At 48.6% G+C, this 20,396-nt stretch overlaps 6 protein-coding genes across 6 annotated transcripts; 3 read left to right on the forward strand and 3 right to left on the reverse strand.

The window, feature by feature from the left end:
- Nucleotides 1-299: 299 nt before the first annotated feature.
- Nucleotides 300-1,463, reverse strand: AAED1 (Thioredoxin-like protein; the record flags this gene model as incomplete). Its single annotated transcript, XM_031145883.1, has 2 exons — nucleotides 300-1,046; nucleotides 1,113-1,463. 2 exons carry the CDS (start codon nucleotides 1,461-1,463, stop codon nucleotides 300-302), a joined length of 1,098 nt encoding a protein of 365 aa, XP_031008438.1.
- A 1,127-nt stretch (nucleotides 1,464-2,590) lies between these two features.
- On the forward strand, nucleotides 2,591-3,535 carry LHYA1_G000895 (uncharacterized protein; the record flags this gene model as incomplete). The annotated part of the gene is made up of 2 exons (XM_031145884.1): nucleotides 2,591-3,219; nucleotides 3,286-3,535. 2 exons carry the CDS (start codon nucleotides 2,591-2,593, stop codon nucleotides 3,533-3,535), a joined length of 879 nt encoding a protein of 292 aa, XP_031008437.1.
- Nucleotides 3,536-6,170: 2,635 nt separating this feature from the next.
- On the reverse strand, nucleotides 6,171-7,257 carry Acad10 (Acyl-CoA dehydrogenase family member 10; the record flags this gene model as incomplete). The annotated part of the gene is made up of 3 exons (XM_031145885.1): nucleotides 6,171-6,694; nucleotides 6,770-7,185; nucleotides 7,232-7,257. Coding segments are annotated over 3 exons (966 nt in total), but the record flags the coding sequence as incomplete, so codon positions are not given.
- A 629-nt stretch (nucleotides 7,258-7,886) lies between these two features.
- Nucleotides 7,887-9,002, forward strand: rpl-5 (60S ribosomal protein; the record flags this gene model as incomplete). The annotated part of the gene is made up of 3 exons (XM_031145886.1): nucleotides 7,887-7,889; nucleotides 8,047-8,084; nucleotides 8,147-9,002. 3 exons carry the CDS (start codon nucleotides 7,887-7,889, stop codon nucleotides 9,000-9,002), a joined length of 897 nt encoding a protein of 298 aa, XP_031008435.1.
- Nucleotides 9,003-10,299: 1,297 nt separating this feature from the next.
- On the forward strand, nucleotides 10,300-14,233 carry MHP1 (MAP-homologous protein; the record flags this gene model as incomplete). Its single annotated transcript, XM_031145887.1, has 4 exons — nucleotides 10,300-10,357; nucleotides 10,502-12,518; nucleotides 12,771-13,531; nucleotides 13,578-14,233. 4 exons carry the CDS (start codon nucleotides 10,300-10,302, stop codon nucleotides 14,231-14,233), a joined length of 3,492 nt encoding a protein of 1,163 aa, XP_031008444.1.
- Nucleotides 14,234-19,055: 4,822 nt separating this feature from the next.
- LHYA1_G000899 (uncharacterized protein) lies at nucleotides 19,056-19,761 on the reverse strand (the record flags this gene model as incomplete). Its single annotated transcript, XM_031145888.1, has 3 exons — nucleotides 19,056-19,321; nucleotides 19,385-19,476; nucleotides 19,583-19,761. 3 exons carry the CDS (start codon nucleotides 19,759-19,761, stop codon nucleotides 19,056-19,058), a joined length of 537 nt encoding a protein of 178 aa, XP_031008443.1.
- Nucleotides 19,762-20,396: the final 635 nt, after the last annotated feature.

Consider the following 20,396-nt stretch of genomic DNA (forward strand, 5'->3'; position numbering starts at 1 on the left):
GTGGCGCGGAAGTGAGGTATGATTGAGGATGGGTATGGAGGGTATGTAATCTTGTTTATTATCTGAGAAAAAGAAAGAGGAAGAGGAAGAATTCATTTCTTGATATGGAATATGAGATTCATTTATTGAATCGATCGATCGATAATGCATGGGTATCGCAGACCAGCTAGGAGAAGACCAATATAAATAGCGCCATGTAAACAAACGTCAAGGAAGAGGATAATAAAGATCGATCCAACGCCCGCCCAAACACTCTCGGCTCCCTCGTCTAGTATATCGTAAATCGTAGATCTTCCGCATCAAGCATCAGATCGCACCATATTGGAACTATTCATCAGCAGCTCACTGCTCTGCCTCGTACTCCCCCCACCATTCCGACTCAGACTCATACTCACACTCGACCTCTCCGTCTCCGTCAACCCCGTGCCCTTCCTCTTCCCCAGCGCGAGCGTCCACCGCCGCTTGTTCCTCCCCGGCACCCCACAGCCATCTAGGCCCAGCACCTCTCGCAACTCGGGGATCTCGGCATGATCTCGCGTATTGCGCATGCGGTGACACCATGTAACCCTCTTCTCCTCTCCAACACCGCTACCCAAATACCCACTTCCTCCTATCCCCTCCCCAAGCATCTTGCGCTCGTTGTCCGCACTGCTGACATCGGGGCTGCAGATGGGCGTCACCATGTTCACGGGCTCGAAGAGGAATTCCCCGCCGACTTGATGGTAACCGCCTCCCTGGAACGCCTTGCCGCCCTTGATCTGCTTGAGGCTCTGCACGAAGCTAGTCACCATGGCGCTCATGAGGGATCTGCGCATGTATTCGGGGTGCGTGCCTAGGTTGAGGGTGCGCAGCATGCCGAGCTCCTCGTAGGTTTTCTTCGTCGGGTCCGCGTAGATGGGGAAGGGGCAGGATGTGGCTTCTTGGTACATGGAGATTAGGGCGGGGGAGCCGCAGCCGACGACTGCGATGAAGGTTGGGGTGGGGAGGTGCAGGAGGTCGGAGGGCGTGATGGAGGAGGCGATGGCGCGCATGTATTCTTGACAGTTCTGGGGGAGAGATTGTTAGCTGGGGCCACGGAGAGTGAAAGAGGGCATTGGAGGGAAATCGCTTACGCCGCAGAAGAAATGCCGTATGAATATTATCAATACCCTCCTCGCCACATTCGGGCCATTGTATAGATCTCTGAATGGGATTGTTATGCCGTCTTTGTCCAGCACCACCAACTTCTCGAGTCGGGCCAAGGTTTCTTGCGTAGGGATCTCGTCATTCGTGTTCACATCGCCATTGAACTCTGCTGTATGGTCAACGCGATCCGTATAATCCTGTTCAGATGTCCTCGAGGTGTCTATTTTTTCAAGCGCTGCCAGTGTTTTCGAATCAAGTCCATTCGTCTTTGGGGTATCGTTGGATGTGGAAGCAACGGATACTTCTCGAGCAGCTAGAGAGCCAGATGCGATAGCCATATTTGCGGATTTCGCGTTGTTGTCCCCGTTGAAAGACCAGCCAGTTCAAGCAAGTGTTGAGAGTGAAGTTGTTGATGAGTGAATATTTAGGGAGAAGAGAAGAGATATGCATAAACGTATGAGCGCCAAAAGTGGGAGTGAGAGTGGACAGATAATAATATATATGAATTGGAGCGCAATTTAAGTGTTGGGTGAGGTTTGCTTTACCTACGTTTGTGTCTACACCCGTTTCAGCATCGTTTGAAGGAGCGACTTCGTGTTGGTGGGGTGGCGTTGCAATATCTGGTGTGATTGGCGGGCCCAGGCGTGTCCATCTTTATTTTACTTTACCTTTACAGTACCTCGACCTTAGATAGATATATATGCAAATTTGCCCATGTGATGTGGTATGCTTAGTACCTAGGTATATTAGTATATTTGGGTTTTTGGTAAGTCTTACCTCGAGTCAACTCTGGTGTTGGAAAGGCAAACAACAATCAGGTACCGGGATCTCCTGTGCCTGTCATCACTAGTACCAAGTACCCGCCAAATCCTTGTAGACGATCATTCATCATAAACAAGATTCAAGAGATATGAAAGAGAGACAGGGGGAGAGAGAGAGAACTTGATTTCTACCAAGTTAAGTATCTCACTTGGCAGAAATTTATATTTTCTTTTCACCAGTTGAATTCACACTTCTCTCCACATCGCTCTCCTCAAATCAAGTCCTGTATCATTTTCTCAGTGAGAAAGGAGGCGTATTCTAGCTTCGGATAGCTAAGCTTTCTTGACAGCGGGAAGGCACAGCGTCCGATATGGAAAAGTCTACACAAGTATCTTCTCTCCTATTCTACTGCTGTGACATCTGAACATTCGGGCTGGCGTACAATATGGTGTACCATCACGCAGCCGCAGAACGTGACGGCAACGTGCTCCTTCACGGCTATCTGCCTGCCTGCATTTCGGTGGCCACGGGCTCGCCGCAGGGGAAGCGGCGCGGATGCGGGGTACAAGTACAGGTAGGTACAGTACAAACAGGTACAGGCAGACTCGCCCCCGAATCCTTTAATCGGATACGAAATATCGTCGTATATTGAGTCTTATGGAAAGTATTTTATCCCATTTGACCATCCCATCCGTCCGTCGTAATGTCCCAAGATAGTCCCCTCTCCATTGCTGCCAGCCTCACCGGCATTCTCACCTTCGTCTTCGCCCTAACAGCAGGCTTCTACGCCCGAGCCATCAGCCTCAGAAGCGCCATTGATACGCAAGCCGAAGTGTCTAGCCTTCTAGAAAAGATAGATTTCCTCGAGACCGAGACCGACATGCTCAATAACGCCTACCTCGCATCCCAAATCCGCCACCCGCATAGGACGTATGGGACCGGCGATTTCAAGTACTTCCAAGGCCTGTATAGTCAGTCTTTGCAGCGCATGCGGGGGATGGATAGGGAGCTGAGGAGGGCCGCTGCGCATGTTACTGGTGGGAATAGCTACGACAAGATGTCGCGCGTGAAGACTGCTGCTAATTGGATGGCGTCGCGAAATCAGATGCATAAGAATATCGAGGAGCGGAAAGCGGAAAGTAGTAGGATCTTTCAGATTCAACTTGCCATGCTCTACGTAGGTCTCCTACATCGCATCGTATCTTCGAGGGTATCTTGTGAAATGTCACCACTGAACTTTGATTTTAGAAAAATCGACGAGCTTTCTTACCATCAGAATCACCACAATGCAAGTTGCAGCGTCGTGTTGGAAGAAATCGGTAGTCTCAATAGGTATATCAGCATTTTACCCCGTATCCATTTTTCGATATACACATTACTATACTAACAGATCGATAGCGCCGTCGAAACAAACTTCTTCAATACCCGTAAAATACCACCCAGCCCTTTAGTAACGCCATGCTCTCCCGATTTAACGCCTCCACCTGAAGAAGCAGTGGCAGTGACGTTCCCCGCCGAGTCCAAATCCCCATTCACCGACCGGATGATGCTGTCAAAGGACGAGAAAGACCAACAAGACGTGTCAAGCTGGAAGGAATGGCAGCAAAGAACCAAATTGACTTCCTCGGGCTTGCAATCTGATGCTTGATTCCATAAAGTACACGTACCCCACGCCAAGAACTTGCGCGAGTGTGCTTTTATTGATATTCCCCATGCGACCTGGGGCATACACAAGCAACATGGCGTGGCTGCGGAGAGCGATAAGTATTTGTCCTACCTCACGGTCAGCTCATAACCACAAACAAAATGTCGGCGAGCGCCTTTTATCAGTTCAATTGTAGTGTTGGAATCGGGTACTTTGTTGTCCCCGCTGCCGACGTCAGCTACTTTCCGGTTTTGACGATCTCCATCTCGTTGCGGCTTCACAACAATAACCTGGTTCAAAGGGCGACCCGTGGTCATACAAGGATACGAAGTAAGAGGTCAATCTGCGAAATTTGGAATCCTCTTCTGCTATCCTTATTTTATCTTTCTTCCTGTGCCAAAACTATCCGGCTCATGAACGAAATCTAAAGTTGCTTGGAAAACGGACAGGATACTTTATGGGCGCGCCCATTCTCGATTGCCTGGGAAATGGCTGTGTAACTTCGGGTCGAATTACCGTGGCGTAGGAATTGATGAAGCGATTCGTCTGGGTATAAATTGTTGCGCAGCACTACAAGTAAACAATTCTTTACCAATAATCCTTGGCCAATAAATCTTATTAACCACATTACAGAGCATTTGGCATCAAGGCAAGTCTTGATAGTGATGGTTCCGAGCATGATTCTGATCAAGATCCTCACAAAGAGAAGATAATACTTGAAAGTGGTTCAATAAAGCAGGAGTATGTCCAAAAGTCGTAACGGACTGGATCTTCCACCATTTCAAAGTTTGCATCATTCTGAGCATACATTAGGTATACCTTTGGATATATACAGCAGCTCTATCACATTCTTGGAACTGCAGAAACCTGCTGTAAGTCACCAGAATCACTCTGCGGAGTCGAAATCCAAGATCTGGCTTCAGGCTAGTAATGGTTCGGTCAAGAAGGTCAAAATGGAGGTCTCCAAAGTATCGACACATTCTTTCAGTCAGCGACTTCACGATATATCTCTTTCGCGACACAACCCAGCAACCATGACCCATGTGTCAGAAAGTCGAGAGTGCAAGTCCAAACTGAAAATCAAACATGCGACCAAGAAGCCTAGATCTCCGGACCGCAAAGCAAAACCATCCATCATTTTCGAAAATCCTCAAAGAACACCGATAACTATCACTCTCACGGCTCCCGACGATGAACGTTCCACTAAGTCAAAACAGCAACGAAATACCTTCAAAGATATCCGAAGTATCCGAAATTCATGCCCACCGCATAAACCCCTCGCCAAGCCACTCGTGCAAAATATTGACAAAACCCTTCTCATACCACAAGCGCTCGATACACGACACATGCAGAAAGCGGAAGACTCTGGTGAGATCCGCGGCTTCATGATCGACTTTATGAACATGAAAGGCGATACATTCCCCGCGCAACTGCGGGTCCAAATGATGGCATTATACGGCATCCAAGAGACAGATTTGCACACAGAGATGGTGGCAAAGTTCAAAGCGCCAACAGAGAAGCTCCAAGAGGATCACGATTGCGTGGTGGTATATGGTTGTGATATGGAGAGCCCGAAAGCGAATCTGAAGATCCTCGAGATGGCCTTTCATAGCAGGATAGGAGATATGACGCCCACCACAACCACGCTCTGCTACCCTCCTCAAGCAACACTGAAACACAACTCCAAGCCTAGGGACCCAAGTACATCTCCGCGCGACGGAAGCTACACTCCGTTTGCAATGGCGGATGCGGATCGTGAGATCATGCCCCTCGCTTACACCGCACCGTCGCCCCGTCCGCGCTCCCTTAGCAAGGCACGCTCTATGCCTAATCTGCGCGGTGCCGCTCTAATTGGCATTAGTGTGATACTAGGAACCGGAGAGCGCGGGAAGGAGAGGGAGCGGGAGCGCGGAGATGATGGGATGGCGGGGCGCTTGAGACGGGGTGGGCTGTTTGGTGCGTTTGGGAGCGTTAGGGAGGCTTGGGGAAGGAAGAAGGCGGGGAAGAGCTGAGTTTGATTGAGGGAGCTTGGGTTAGGTGGAGTGGATTAGGTGTGGAGTGGGGATCTCTGGCGTTTGTTTAGGGAGGGGTTTGTTTGTTGTATATTCAGCGAGTGGGCGAAAAAATCTATCTGTTTCTTATCTTGGTGCTGGAGATATAAATATATATATGTATGACGTGATAGATGTATGTTGTAGCTAGCTTACTTGATGTGTGTAAAGCAGATTGGGTGTACGGTATAGGTATATACGCTTGAGGTGGAGTGGGGTGAAGATGGAGAGGTCAATACGGTGCTAAGACATTTGTCGTCCACATGCATGCATACATACATACAGTATATATAAAAACCGAATCCTAGAATCCAGCTCGCACTCCACATTTCCTTTCATTCCTCGATGCGGTTTAAACTATCTACCCTACCTACCGTATACCAATGAGTAGAAGCCCCAGTATAGGAAATAACTAAAACCCACACCCGTAAAGTTGCATATAGGTAATAACTAAAATCGAGCCGCATTTATAAGGTTGTAATCTTACATATAGTAAATAACTAAAACTGCACTCTACTCTCTCCAAAAAGGGTTTTGTATATATATTTATGTATATGTATAACGACCCCTGACTGTCAAAGCTTACTGGATGAAGGAATCTTCGGCTCAACAGCAACCAGAGGATGCGACCCCCCCAACTCCAACCCGGTAATCGCCTCCAACTCATCGACCGCCTCAAACGCCCTTCCTAAGCCTACCTTCAGCGTCCTAAACCCCGTCCGCCTCCCCGCCTTGAGATTCTCCCCGATATCATCGAGAAACAACACATCGTCCGCCTGCACTTCTCCCCGCCCACTGTTCCGAGAAAACTCGTCGACGGCCCGTAGTGCGAGGTAGTAGATCTCTGGCTCGGGTTTCCGCAGCCCGACGTGTGCCGAGGAGATGAAGACGTCGAAGAAGGCGTGTATGGTGTTGGTGTGCGAGGAGTAGGGGTGCGAGGGCGGGAAGATGACGGTGTTGGAGAGGGCGGCTATGATGTATTTACCGCTTTTTTTTAGTTTGTTGAGCGCCGGATACATCCATGGGTCTTGGTGGCGGGATGCGCGCATCATTGACCAGAAGAGGGCTTCGACGTCCATTTCGGGGAGTGGGGGGATGGGTGTGTTGGGATCTGTTGAGTTGGGTTAGGTTGAGATATGTCAAGATAAGTCAAGATAAGTTATGTTATGTCGATACGATATAGGACAAGGTCTCTTGAAAAAGCAGAGAGTAGGGAAGATATGAATTGGCTTACGCTTGTTTTGGTAAAAGGAGCGCCAGAGCTCGGGGTTGTGCAGATCCTTGTGGAAGGCGCGGAAGAAGTGGGAGTCGAGGAGGATCTCGCCGCGTTCGAGAGCTTGCCATGTGCCGGTAGGCGCGGTGGATGATATGGAGTGGTTTACCCAGCCGGGGGGGATGGCGAGGGAGAGTTCGTAGTCGAGGATTGCTTGGAGGGGGGAGACGACCTGGAGGGTATTTATTAGTTGGGCTGGGGTTGAATAGAGCGGAATGGGAGGAATGTAACTGAGAATAGATTTTGGATGAGAAGGGATAATCGAGAAGTGTGGTTGTGCTGTGAAGAAGTGTTGTGAGATGAGGATGACTTGGGTGTCGTCTTTGAAGCTGGGGTGTAAGGTGACGTAGGTGAGGATGTATACATTAAGCTTACTTGCTTGATATATAGTACGAAGGCATTGTATTTCAATCGAAATTCCAAGTACCAGGGGTTCTTGTTATGAAGGTGGCGCTGATAGATATCTTAAAGTGAACGCGAGTAGCGCGAACTATCAAGCAGCAGTTCCGGTCTATGGAATTGAAACTTTCAATCCTTAATGCTTGTAAAAGAGAAAAGTGCATAGGACCCAAAGAAGAAATGGAAAATTAGAAATCCTCGTACACAGACTCCCCCAATATCAAATAATCTAGACTTATTATTAGCTGGTATGAAAATAGCGGGGTCAATAGGACTTTACAAAACTTTTGGCTGCTTTGTCGAGGCCATGACTGCGTCTGTGTCGTCTACTGTCTAATACACACTCTCAACTGGATGAGATTTGTTGAGATTTGTATAACATACAAAGACATCACAAAATAAGGAAGGAAGGATGTCAATATGAACCTCGGCTCCGCCCCGGCAGTTCATTCATTTTGGTCACATGATTGTCGTGCCCCTCCATCGAACTTTTGATCATAATCCACGCTAGCGGCACGCGCTAAGAAGTTTCGCACACATCTCAATATTAAGAAAAACCTCAAAGTTCTTTCGATTCTCCTCTCCTCAACCTACATCGACAATCCAGCAATAGTGCGGCTAATCTTTCAAGATGGTAAGTTCTAATTATTGTCCCGATATCTGCCTCTGCGCGGATCCTACACGCGAGAATCTTCGATGAAGATGTCCTCCAAGAGCAGAAATGCTTATAGTCCATGCAAGATGTTCGGACTTAGGTTCTGAAATGCCAATTGCTGACTTGAGGATGACAGCCTTTCACCAAGCTGGTCAAGAACTCGGCCTACTACAGGTAAGATCCTCTCCTCTCCTCTCCCTCCCTCAATTTCGCAGACTCTAATCCTTTGCCCACAGTCGTTATCAAACCAAGTACAAGCGCCGTCGTTCCGGAAAGACCGATTACTACGCACGCAAGCGTCTCATCACCCAAGCCAAGAACAAGTACAATGCGCCCAAGTACCGCCTCGTTGTCCGATTCACCAACCGCGACATTGTCATGCAGATTGTGACCTCCGAGATCACTGGTGACAAGGTCTTCGCTGCCGCCTACTCCCACGAGCTCAAGGCCTATGGCATTGAGCACGGTCTTACCAACTGGGCCGCTGCATACTGCACTGGTCTCCTGATCGCACGTCGTGTTCTCAAGAAGCTCGGCATGGATGAGGATTTCGCTGGTGTTGAGGAGGCTGATGGAGAGTACAACCTTACTGAGGCTTCAGAGGGCGAGGGCCGACGACCATTTAAGGCTTTCCTTGATGTCGGTCTTCAACGCACTTCAACTGGTGCCCGTATCTTCGGTGCCATGAAGGGTGCTTCCGACGGTGGTATTCTCATTCCCCACTCGGAGAACCGATTCCCAGGTTTCGACATGGAGACCAAGGAGCTTGACGCCGAGACCCTCCGCAAATACATCTTCGCCGGACACGTCGCAGAGTACATGGAGACTCTTGCTGATGACGATGAGGAGCGATACAAGTCCCAATTCCAGGGCTACATCGATGATGAGATAGAGGCTGAGGGTTTGGAGGAGCTGTACCAGGAGGCACACAAGCAAATCCGTGCTGACCCCTTCAAGAAGGTCGATGAGGCTGGTGAGTCGAAGACCAAGGAGGAGTACAAGAAGGAGTCGCTCAAGTTCAAGGGCCACAAGTTGTCGAAGGAGCAGAAGATGGAGAGAGTCAAGGCCAAGATTGCCGAGCTCAAGGAATAAGCTTCCTGCTTCTCTGCTGCACTTTTGTATTACGCATCTTGCTTTGGGGTTGGGACATGGACGTCATGAGGCGTTCATTGATATTTGCAGAATAAAAATTGATGCTGATGACTCCCAAACAAAGCTTATCGGGATTCCGTGAGACACTACAGCCACTACTATTACAAGTATGCTCACTGAATAGAAAGCGGTACCAGTTTTGAATGATCCAAGCGGAATAATGGCACGTTACTGTAAGGTAAACGCTACCAACGATGGCCGTGTTGGGTCGACCAATGGCTATGGTAACATTACTTATCCGGTGTTGCCTCCGTCAAGTTCCTAGGTAGCTCCAGCCGAGATGGACCTATGCGCGTTGATTACAGTACTGCGTGCTGTTGAAAGTAATCTGGTTCGCATTTTAGGTTTAAATAATCCATTTTGAAAAGCATGTACCGTATTTGCCCAATCAAGTGGCTAGAAATAGTATATCGACACAGCAGATCACTTGGAGAATTATCACCGCAGATCTTTATTGGGAAAATGGGGCTTCAATTGGGTCTCGGCCGAGGAGTCGAGGGAGGCGAAAACAATGAAGAACCTCGAAGGTATAGTACAGTAGCAGTGGCTGATTAATAATGATTAAATATTATTAATACGAAAAACAGCTGATCTCAAACTCTTCATGCAGCTGCATTAATATAATTGATATAATTACAAACTCTACAGATCATATGCTCTACATACAATGATGCAACGGTGACCTGATGTTTATATGCCGCCAACCCTGAGCTTTGACTGGATAGAGACAAGGCCCCGCCCCACCCCACCCCACAGGGAACCTCTCAGTCCCCAGCGGAAAGTTGCCATACGACCGACATGATAGAAGTCCAGTACAGTACCTTACTCGAGTGTCGTCTGTATGGATAAAGTACTTTACTAGTACCATATCTAGGAACCTAGAAACCTATCCTACCAATCAATAATACCACCACCAGATACTCCTACCATACTTTGCCATTCATTTTCCTCCTCATTATTTCCCATCGAATCACAAACTACGATTTACGATCAGCTGCCACATTAAACTCAATTACAAACAGAGCACAAAGCCCCCTCTACTACAGTAGCATAGCGCCAATGCCTCACCAGCCTCACTTCTTGTAATCCACCAACCATTTCATTCTGGAATGGCCGATGCTGCTGAGGTGAGCAGAATACTCTGTCGCCATCCACGATAACATCGTCCACCCCACACGAATAGCCAAATATATTCCCTTGCACCGATCCGCAAGCTCAATTCGATCCCTTCTCCATCATGGAGCGTCTTCACGGTGTTGACATCTCATGGATGACCAACCACAGCTCCACCAAAGGTACGCTGATATCGTAGCCCGCAGTTGCTGCGGCGAATCCCATGCTCGAGTTATAGTTCTTACATGGGATCCTTCACCACGAAATCTGCTGTACCACCGTCGGTTGCGTCCTCTATCAAATGCTAACAATCTTTTCCATCGCAGACCATTCCAAGTCCCATCCTGCCTCTCCCACCTCGATCAACGAGCCCAAATCGACACAGAATGGAAATTCACACCCTGAAGATACAGCCTCGTTACCAAAGACCATACTCAGAAGACCGAGTTTTCCAAAGAGCGGCTCATCCTCCGAGAAGACGACAATCGTGAATGGAAACTCTCCATCCCCAAATCCTTCACGCCGCAACTCATGGCTCTCCAGCATCTCCTCCAAGTTCTCCCCAGGCGCGCACAGCAATCACACCCCCCCTGGCAGCCCTAAAATACCAGAATCCGATCCGCAAGAGGGTCCTATACCTACTGGTCCGAGCGCTCCAAAGAATGCAATTCTGCAACCTGGGGTAAAGGGAAATGGCGATGCACCATATACCCCCGCGCAACCTAAATCCGCACAGCCCAATTTCCTACAAAGTGCTCTACGGAGGTTATCATCTTCTGGCGGAGTGCAGATGAATGCTAACCACAAGGGACCTCAACATGGCTTGTGCCAACGGAGGGTGTTGAATGTGGACCAGCATCGTGAACGATGCCATGTCTCAGATCTTGACTTGTCGAAATTACGGCGGGTAGCATTCTGTGTTGATGTGGAAATCGCCAGTGGGCCTCGATATCATGACGACGATTTGGTTGAAGACAAGGGGCTACAGGAGAAGAAGATGAAGGTAGCTGAGCAGGGCGAGGGCGATGCGTTGAAGCACCCAGAGGAAGTTAAAAATGAGAAGGAAGAGCACGGCGTGGTAAAAGGCGTCAATTCGGAGCTACCCAAAGAATCACCAGCTATCACAACCGAAGTGAAGGACGATTCAACAACGGCCGAAAAGGATAGCAAGAAGAAAGAGAAGAAGAAGCGGAGTGAAGAAGAGAGGAAAGCTCGCAAAGAGAAGAGACGGAAGCTGGCAGAGGCAAATGGGACGATTCCCGTTGAGCTTGTTATGAATGGGAGTGAGAGCTCTTTAGCAAGCTTTCTCACCGGACCTGGGACACCGAAAACGCAAGCTTCACCTACCACAGATCCCGTGCGCATCTATAGAAGATGTTGTCAACTCCGCGAAACGCCCATATTGAAAAGGGTCACCGAGCAATTGTCAGCTACTACCTCCATTACAGGTGTGGTCGGCAAGTTGGACCTCACAGGTTACTGGCTTCAACTGCCTGATCTTATTACCTTGGGTGATTACTTGGCTGTAGTCCCTGTCAAAGAAATCATAATGGAAAACTGTGGTCTGACCGATGAAGGTGTCCGCGTCATCCTAGCTGGCTTGTTGGCAGCGAAATATCCTGATTACGGCAGAAAGTTCAAGGCCTTGAAGGAAGGGGAGGTCCCACAGGGTGGCTATGTGGAGCGAGTGGTTTTCAAGAATAATCACAAGATTGGACGAGATGGTTGGCGGTACATATGCCTATTTATTAATATGTGTCGCTCACTAAAGTGCATGGATTTGTCGCAAATACCCTTTCCACAACCACTACCAGCAACAACACCACAACCTGCTTCGGGTATTCTCGGTCATCATCTTCATCGAGCCTGTTCAGCTACTTCCAACCCGGATGTATCATGCCTCTTATGTAAAGCACTCGGTGAACGTTTGGCAAGCAGAGATCTCGAGTTATTAAACCTTGCCGAGACCGGTATGACCACTGAGCAGCTTGGAGGCCTCATAGATGGCGCCATAAAGTCAGGATTACGTCGTCTCGGAATTTCCGGAAACAATATAACACCTGAAGGCATGCAACACGTTGCTCGCTTCCTCCGAGACGGCAACTGCGAGGGCCTTGATCTTGGCGGGAATGATTTGAAAGATCAGTTAGGCGTCATTTCTGACGCTTTGGATGATGGCAATGGGCTGTACGCCCTCAGTCTTGCAGATTGCAGCCTAACTCCTGATTCGTTATGGGCTTTGTTCCCTACGTTGGTCAAGCTGAGGAATTTCCGATTTATTGATTTGTCGCAAAATCACTCGTTGTTTGGTACTCAGCCTAGTGCGCTCTCGTTGCTTAGAAGGTGTGTTATATCCCTTTTCTATGGTCAATTGTCAAGTTTCCATGCCAACTGGTGGTTATCAATTTCTTGAATGGGAAGTTGGTGCGGCTGCGTATTGCGGCTCAAGTCTGCCTTATGTCAGACCAACCTTCCAACGAGGCGGATATACCCCTGAGCAATCTCCGCCTTACCACACCAACTCAGACCACTTTTAAATTGTCATCAATCGTGCAGCTGTCAAAGACTTGTTGACATAATGCTTACACAACACAGATACTTACCTAAAATCCCCATGTTGAAACGAATACACCTGACCGACGTCTCCATGACGCCCGAACAGGCTATTGCACTTGCAGAAATCCTTCCTGAGAGTCGTACACTGGCCCATGTGAATTTGATGGACAACCCTCAGTTAGCAGCCCTATCCGATGCCAAAGACGAAGCCGGCCAAGAAGAAGCATGCGCTCTGTATGCTTCGCTTATGGCAGCAGTACGCGTATCGCACAGCATCATCTGCATCGATATTGAAGTTCCGTCCAGTAATTCAAGCGAACTCGTAAGAGCGCTAGCTAAACAAGTTGTTGCTTACTGCCTGCGTAATATGGAACATGGAACAGTCGCTGAGATCAGTCAGGCTGTAGCCGCAATATCAGAGCCTCACGGCGGTGAAAAAGAGGTTGCTGTACCGGACGTACTATTGCATCTTGTCGGACATATGGAAGGGTTCCATGATGATGAAAGTGATGACGAACCGGCTCCAAACGAGGATTATGTTATTGGAGGAAGTGGTGTAGTCAAGGCATTGGGTATTTGTTTGCGTAATAGAGGCAATGACTTGAGGAGACCGTCAGCAGATCGTACGCTCTCAGATTTCTCAGATAGTGGCAGCGGGTCGGCGACACCGAAAACCCCTGTCCGTGATGGCAAGGCCAAGGATATGTCAAAGCACCTACTCGACAGTGCACGAAAAATACGAGCGCGATTACAGCCTACTTTGCTGAAAGAATCGCACTCCAACGACCGTGCCAACTATCGTAAGTGCTTTACCGAAGCCATCTCAACTCACTAACATGCATGCAGAACGCCTCTTATTCCTCGACCAGACCCTCGAAGGGATGATCAAACGTTTCGAGGACGAATACCCAGAGACGCGTGTTCCCATGACTCTCATCTCGCCACCCCTACCTCCAGCAAGTCCAATGGAGCATGGCATCGTCTCCGTAAACCATGAAGACGACATCGATAGCACTCCAGGCTCTATAGAAGTCACGCACTTGGGAGATCCCACCGATGCCCTAGTATCCGACGATGAAGACAACAACGCGCTACGCCCCATGCTCTCACGCCACAACTCAGACGTCTCCCTTGCATCGCGCGCCCTCTCGGCAGAAGAGGGCCGTATGCACCGCTTTGGGGCGAGATTCAGGCGTGATATGATCAAGCCGGAATTAGAAGACCACGCGCCCAACACTACCAGCATTGAGAACACGCCGCAGTATCTACAGATGCTAAGGCACATGATTGAGGATCTTGGGGGCGAGGAGATAAAATCGCGGCTTGAGCGTCTTGGACAGGAAGCCGTGCTGCAGGAATTAAGTAATGAGGCTAGTCTCCTCAGACAGTGGTTGATGGAACAGGATCCGGAGGGGTGGGAGAAGTTTGTAGAGAGTCAGCGGGCGGCGTTGAGGAATGAGAATGTGAGCGGGTTGGCGCAGAGTTGTAGTGCTATTGAATGAAAGTTTCGGTAGCGATTTTGCTTGCTTGCTTGCTTTGACTTTTGATTGTTCTGGGAGTGAGAGAACGAACGGACAGACGAATACCATACTAGGCGCGGTTCGGTTTATTTACTTTACTAGTAACCTTGGCCTTGACTTTACTACTTGGGCGCGAGCGAGGAGGATGAATGAATACAGCTGGCTTGGCTTGGCTTAGCTATCTCTAGGAGATTTGCATGTGTGGGTGGGATTATGGATATGATGCATGGATGGATGTTTTTTCCTGCTGGCTGACTGGGGGACGTCTGGTATGATATGAGAAACAAATAAATACCCTATACTACTATGCAATGCAATGATATTATCATAAACAATATATAAAATATGCAAATAACCCTCACCGCCTGATTGCTCATTCCATTATAACTAACCCCTTGCTTGTAGCACCCCCCCCTTTAAACAAACGCCTGAATATCCAATCCAATCCAATATGCAAATCCCGAGGAGTAAAAGAAAAAGGGGTTTTTTATAATAAAAAGAGAGCTTATCATCCCTCATCTACTTCGCCACGTCGTCATATTACCGCTTTTCGCCTCCAAGGCTTCGTATGGAAATTCGGCCCTGTTAATTCATCATTCGTTCTGTGCATGGTATGCCTGGCTACCTGACTCGTCCGACGGTGTCTTGTCTTGTCGAGGGGTTGCAAAGGCGAGGTAAGCACCGTATGCGGGACTCGGAATCTGGAGCTAGGATTTTCTATTACATCGCATCGCATCGATTTATTTGATCTGAACCGAACCCCTAACCCTCCACTTCCACATCCTTCCATCCATCCCCGCGCGCCTCATCCAATCCCCGTTTCTTTCTCCGCGCACGTGACCCAAACAAACTTCCTCCCAGAACCTCCTCCGTAATCGACTCCTCTGAAGTGGAGGGAAGAGAATTGGAAGCGCAAAATCACGCAGTGGTCCTCCGACCGCTCCTGCTCTCCTCACAAGCCATACACACCCCCCCGCCAAAAACCCGCGTGTGCCGTCTCCAGCTCTCGTTGGGGTTGCTTCCGGTCCCGAGTTCGATCTGCTCTGTGACTTGGATCTGTCTCTCCTGCTCCGGTTCTGGCTGGGGGTATTGGGAGGTGTTTTGAGCGGGCGTGCGGAGTTGGGATTGGGATTGCGAGTGCGGTGGAGGTGGAGGGGGTGGTGCGATGGGGGATTTTGTGTAGGAGCGCCGCCGGGGGGAGGTTGAGGGCGAGGGGTGGATTATATATGTTGATGTTGCTGTGGAGGTGGAGGAGGTCTCTTCTTGGGATGGTAATAGGGGGGCAAATGTAGACGTAGATGGGATTTCTGAATATGGGGGCATGGTAGCTGAATCGTAGGACACGGAGGTTGGTTTGGGGAATGCTGGGGGAGGCGGAAGTGGAGGGAAATTTTGAGAGGCCGTGGTGCCGGTACTGGTGTAGGTTATTGGTGAGGAGGTGAGAGATGTATTTTGTGTTTGTGATTGTGATTGCGAGTGTGGGAAATCTTGAGTTGTATATGATGATGCGGAGTCGCTTTTCTGGCTTGATTGTGTGGATGGTGAAGTCGTGATGAGCTGGTTCTTGGGTCTTGATGATGGTGGTGGTGAGGCATTTTCGATACTGACTCCCGTGTTTGGATTTGAGTTTAAGTTGGTGGTAATTATATTTGTCCCGGTAGTGAAACGTGGTGGTGATTGCTGGATACGAGGCGCGGGGTTTGGCTGGTGAGATTGCAGCAGCTTTTCCTCATATGAATTTGAATCTGAACTCGAGCTTGAATTCGACATTGTTGCGATTGAAAAGAGGTTTCGGTTTCTACCACCGCTTTTCCGTCGTATGAATATAAATAGAAGCGTGATGGCGGCGCATCCTATGAATAAGTAGATGTTGTCGGGCACGGACGTGCTCTTGGATAGGACTGGCATGGTTGGTTTGGGTTGGTTGTTTGTCGGTAGTTATAGGGGGGCTGGGATGGGAAGGTGGGGGGTGAGGATGAGAATGAGGATTCGAAGGAATAGACGAGCTTATGTAGAGACTAAACTTTGGTCATCTTATAGTACTGTACTGTCATCGTATCTGTATTTATTGAGGGGTGAGGAGAGGGGCAAAGTGTAACTATCGTCAGCATTTAAAGCAAGCTTGCGGAGGCGGGATCTTCCACGCTTCTTATAACAGGTGGTGGATGTATATGTCCTCTTTGAGCTGAGTTGGTATTGATTTAGAACTGACTACCTTACGACCTTACCTGACCTTAACTCATGCAAGCACCTGGTTAAAGCAAGTTCCAGTGAGTGAAAAAGAAGGTTATTTCAGCCCGATGGTTATACGGAGAGAAGGATTCCCCTACCTGCATGCATGCGCATGTACGCCGGCCGCGCATGAGACCCCTCGATTCGACAAGGGGGTGCGTCGCCACACGATGGTCTATAGGGCTGGCCTAATCAAGGTCTAACCAACTTTGATCCACGGCTAGATGGCTAGATTCACGCATCAGCTCTCCATGGACGAAGTAACTAGGTAGATCTCCCGACCGCACTACCCCTTGTACAGCTACCATCTTCCATCCAAGTCTCACAATTATACTTTGTCACCAGATATAACAGTTTCCTAATCCCGTAAACTGCACGCGTATGTCTATATAAGGCAGTAGCTACGTAGCTGTGCCGCCGTAATTCGTTCCAATGAAGCGCCGCGTCTAGAAAGTACTGTACGAGACGAGGTTGAGCATCTCTCTTTGGCTTGGTGTGGTTTTACAACAGCACAGTACAGCGTGCACGGCACCTTGATGGCGAAAATACAACAGGGTTCACGTATGTACAGAGTAAGCTTGCAAAGCATTCCCGATACGATACGGAGTAAAGGCGTTAATTAATACTGTACTTAAGTAACGATATCTTTCCTCACCCGCCTCACCTTACCTTGCCTTACCCCACCTTTACATATAATAGCTAACAATATAGGCCCGGAATTACCGCATCGTATCGTCCCGAAGGGCTCAGAAATAAGACGCCTTCTACGAAGGATTCTGCCGAATAGGGCGACTGCTACGCAAAGAAGCCTTTGCCCCAGAACTGGCCCATGCGGCACGTGGCAAATTACTATAATGCGCAGGTTTGTTTGTTGGAAGTTGGCAGCGAAAGCCAGCTTGTAGGTAGAAAAGAGGAAGAGAGGGTCGGATAGGATGGTTACTCCGTACTTTGGAAGTGAGTTTTCAGCTGAGGTGAGAGTTATGGCCCAAGCTCCACCCAATCACCGACCCCTGCCATGCAAACAGCCGAAGCGCTAGTTCTTGGCAGGTGGTCTCTTCAGCTGAACTTTTACCCCCGAGCCTTTCCTCTTCCCTTCCATAATCATTCCATCCCTCGCGGTTATCCTTCCTCTCTTTACACTCGTACGGCTATCGTTTGGTTTAATGCGTCCGCCCTCCTCTTGGCCAATGCATGTCATGTATTGCTTGGTTCAATAGCCATGCTTCATGCTAAGGTATTCGCTTGTTGTGGCTATAGGTGGACCTGGAGTATGAGGCGATACATGTACGGTAGTCTCGATGATCTACCGATCCGTGCCAGATAATCGTCAGATCTACTTGTACTGTACTGTACAGTAAATGCGATCGGTGTCGTATCAGGATGTAGTATGCCCGAAAGAGAAGCGGACGTGTCTTGTACACTTACTCACGTGCCCGAGTTAGGTCATACCTCAGCTCGTATCTACGGCGCCTCCCTCTATACCGCACCCGAAAAGACCGGTTGGGTTGGTGTTGGATCATGAGATGGGGCTTAAAGTTCCAAGTGGATCTCCTTGCATGAATCGAGAGGTTGGGGCGTATCTATCACGTGAAAGGAGGGGTCTTTCACAACAATACCCACCCATAAAGAGTAGCACTTCAGCTTGGCGTTGGTTTTCTGAAAGAGCTGTCATCAAATGCTGAATTATCAGCCAATACTTATAAAATAAGCAGAAGTCTTCCGTATGCTAGCGTCCATTTCCCACCCATCATTTGTCTTTTGGTTGCCGTCTGTACTTTGAAACTGTTGCATGTTCATTTCTGACGATGCTTTTCTTCGTGTTGTATGCCGATTGCTTCAGCTCCAACTTTTCAATTTTAGCTCCTCCAATAACGTGACGTTGTGCAAGATAATGCAAGTCGACTTGTTGGCTTGCAAGTTGCAATCCACTTCAGCTGAGAAGTTCAAGTCAATATTAGAGTATTGAGAATATCCGGGTACACTTGTATCAGGACATCAGTAATCCTTGAAATAGGAAAGGAATTTCCACCAATAAGCACTCTCTTAGAGCCTTCTTATAAGCTACAACTTCCCAATGGCCTTGTAGCACGGTATCACGGGACGTGAAAAGTCTCCGTCTGTACTGCTCTCATTTCACCGCTTTATAAACCAAACCAACGTAGTGATGAATACGAGGCATCTGGACCTCTTGAATGAAAGCTACTAGCGAGCGGCTAGCTGATCTGATAAGAATCCGCGCCCGTCTCTCTGCTCTCCCACGCATGAGGCTCAGCTGGTGGACTCTGACTTAGCTCTGAGATTATATGTAGGTCCATTCCATAAGGATAATACGCATAGTATATATCCAGATCTAAACCCCTAAAGCTCGTCCTACTTAGGTAGAAGCTTATACTTATTCTACCTCTTATGCGCCGGCCCTCTTTCGGCGAAAGAGGAAAGTTCGCTCGTGTGGGTCGCTGAACCCTCGGCTAGCGCACTCTGCGGCGAAAAAGGAGCTGTGAAACAGAGGTTTTCCTAAGAACCGCACCTGTATTACTATAACCCTTCGAGGGGAGAAAGCTGGCTATATATATTAACCTACTGCTCCTACATGCACACACACATCCCCAGCATTCAACATCATAGCAGAATAAGAGAACGCAGCAGACTGCTGAATCGTAGCAGCAACGCCTTCACGCCCTAGTATAGCGAAGGCGGCATCGTAGGATGCTACGTCTAATGGTCCCTTCATCTGGGCCAGCTTAACGGCCAGGTTATAGATGGCTGTCTCGCGTGCTGATATGTCCGTTTCACAATGACCTGCTAACTTGGATTCAACTTGCTTTAATGTGAAACCAGCTTTCTAAGCTAAGAGCGTGTGCGCATAGATTCCATATGCGGCTCTATTAAATGATAGGATACCGAGAACGGCGGCCTCGTTTTCCTTTGGGGTCAATAAACCAGCGGCGCTTAGTTGTTGAGCGGTCCAAGATTGTACGATTGTGGGCGTGTAGCTATTTGTCTTATTAGATGATAATCTTTTGCCAAGATAATTCCTTGTAATATAAAGAAGGTTCCAGATTCAAGTATGAGTTTTGACTGAGGGAAAAAAGGACTTACAGCAACTGGTTGAAGGGCCCTTGGAGTGAGCTATCAGCAGCTTCTGTGATAATAGTTGTCCCGTAGATCTTCCTTGTCGTATTGATGAGGAAGTCGTATTGGACCTCCTGCGCCGCGCTAAGGTTGTTCTTAGAGGGTGTGAGGGGGGGGAAGCGGGTGTCACCGGTGCACTTTGACATATCGCGAGCTGTTCGAGGTTGATCAAGGCTTGCACCAAAACTTAAGGATGCGAATAGTGTGATGTAAACCGCAACGCTTGGGAGGTTGACTAAGACCAGCATTAAAGTCACCTAAGACGTGGTAGGGAAGGAGAGAGAAACGTGGGAATTTATATCGAAAGTGCTGAAGAAATAAGAGGAGTAGGGAATTTACACCTTGGATGAAAGCAAGATCCAGACCGAGGTGAACAGCAAGAAGCGGCACGGCACAAATACCAACATACCTACCAACTGTTGCTACAGTAGTGGGAGACGGGAAAGAGTTTCTCCGCTTGTCTCGGTGGGACACATCCGGTAGGTGCGTGGACCAACAGTTGAACCACCAGAACCATCGGAGTAGCTTAGTCATGCATGAGGATGTCGATATCTCATCGTAGCATCCGTAGATATTATAAAATTAAGTCTTCACCTTACTGTAAATCAAAATAACCCCTGCTTTAGTACTTTGCATAAAGGCAGAGTCACCGATCAGACCATAAACTATATATGTTCCTAACCCAGAACTTGGAATGCACAATGGCTGACTGTGCTCATGTAAATATATCTATGTCCAGACCACCCAATTACTTTCCACAGCCATATTCACACGTCGTTTC

Source organism: Lachnellula hyalina, assembly GCF_007821495.1.
Source record: "Lachnellula hyalina strain CBS 185.66 chromosome Unknown contig00015, whole genome shotgun sequence".
Taxonomy (NCBI): domain Eukaryota; kingdom Fungi; phylum Ascomycota; class Leotiomycetes; order Helotiales; family Lachnaceae; genus Lachnellula; species Lachnellula hyalina.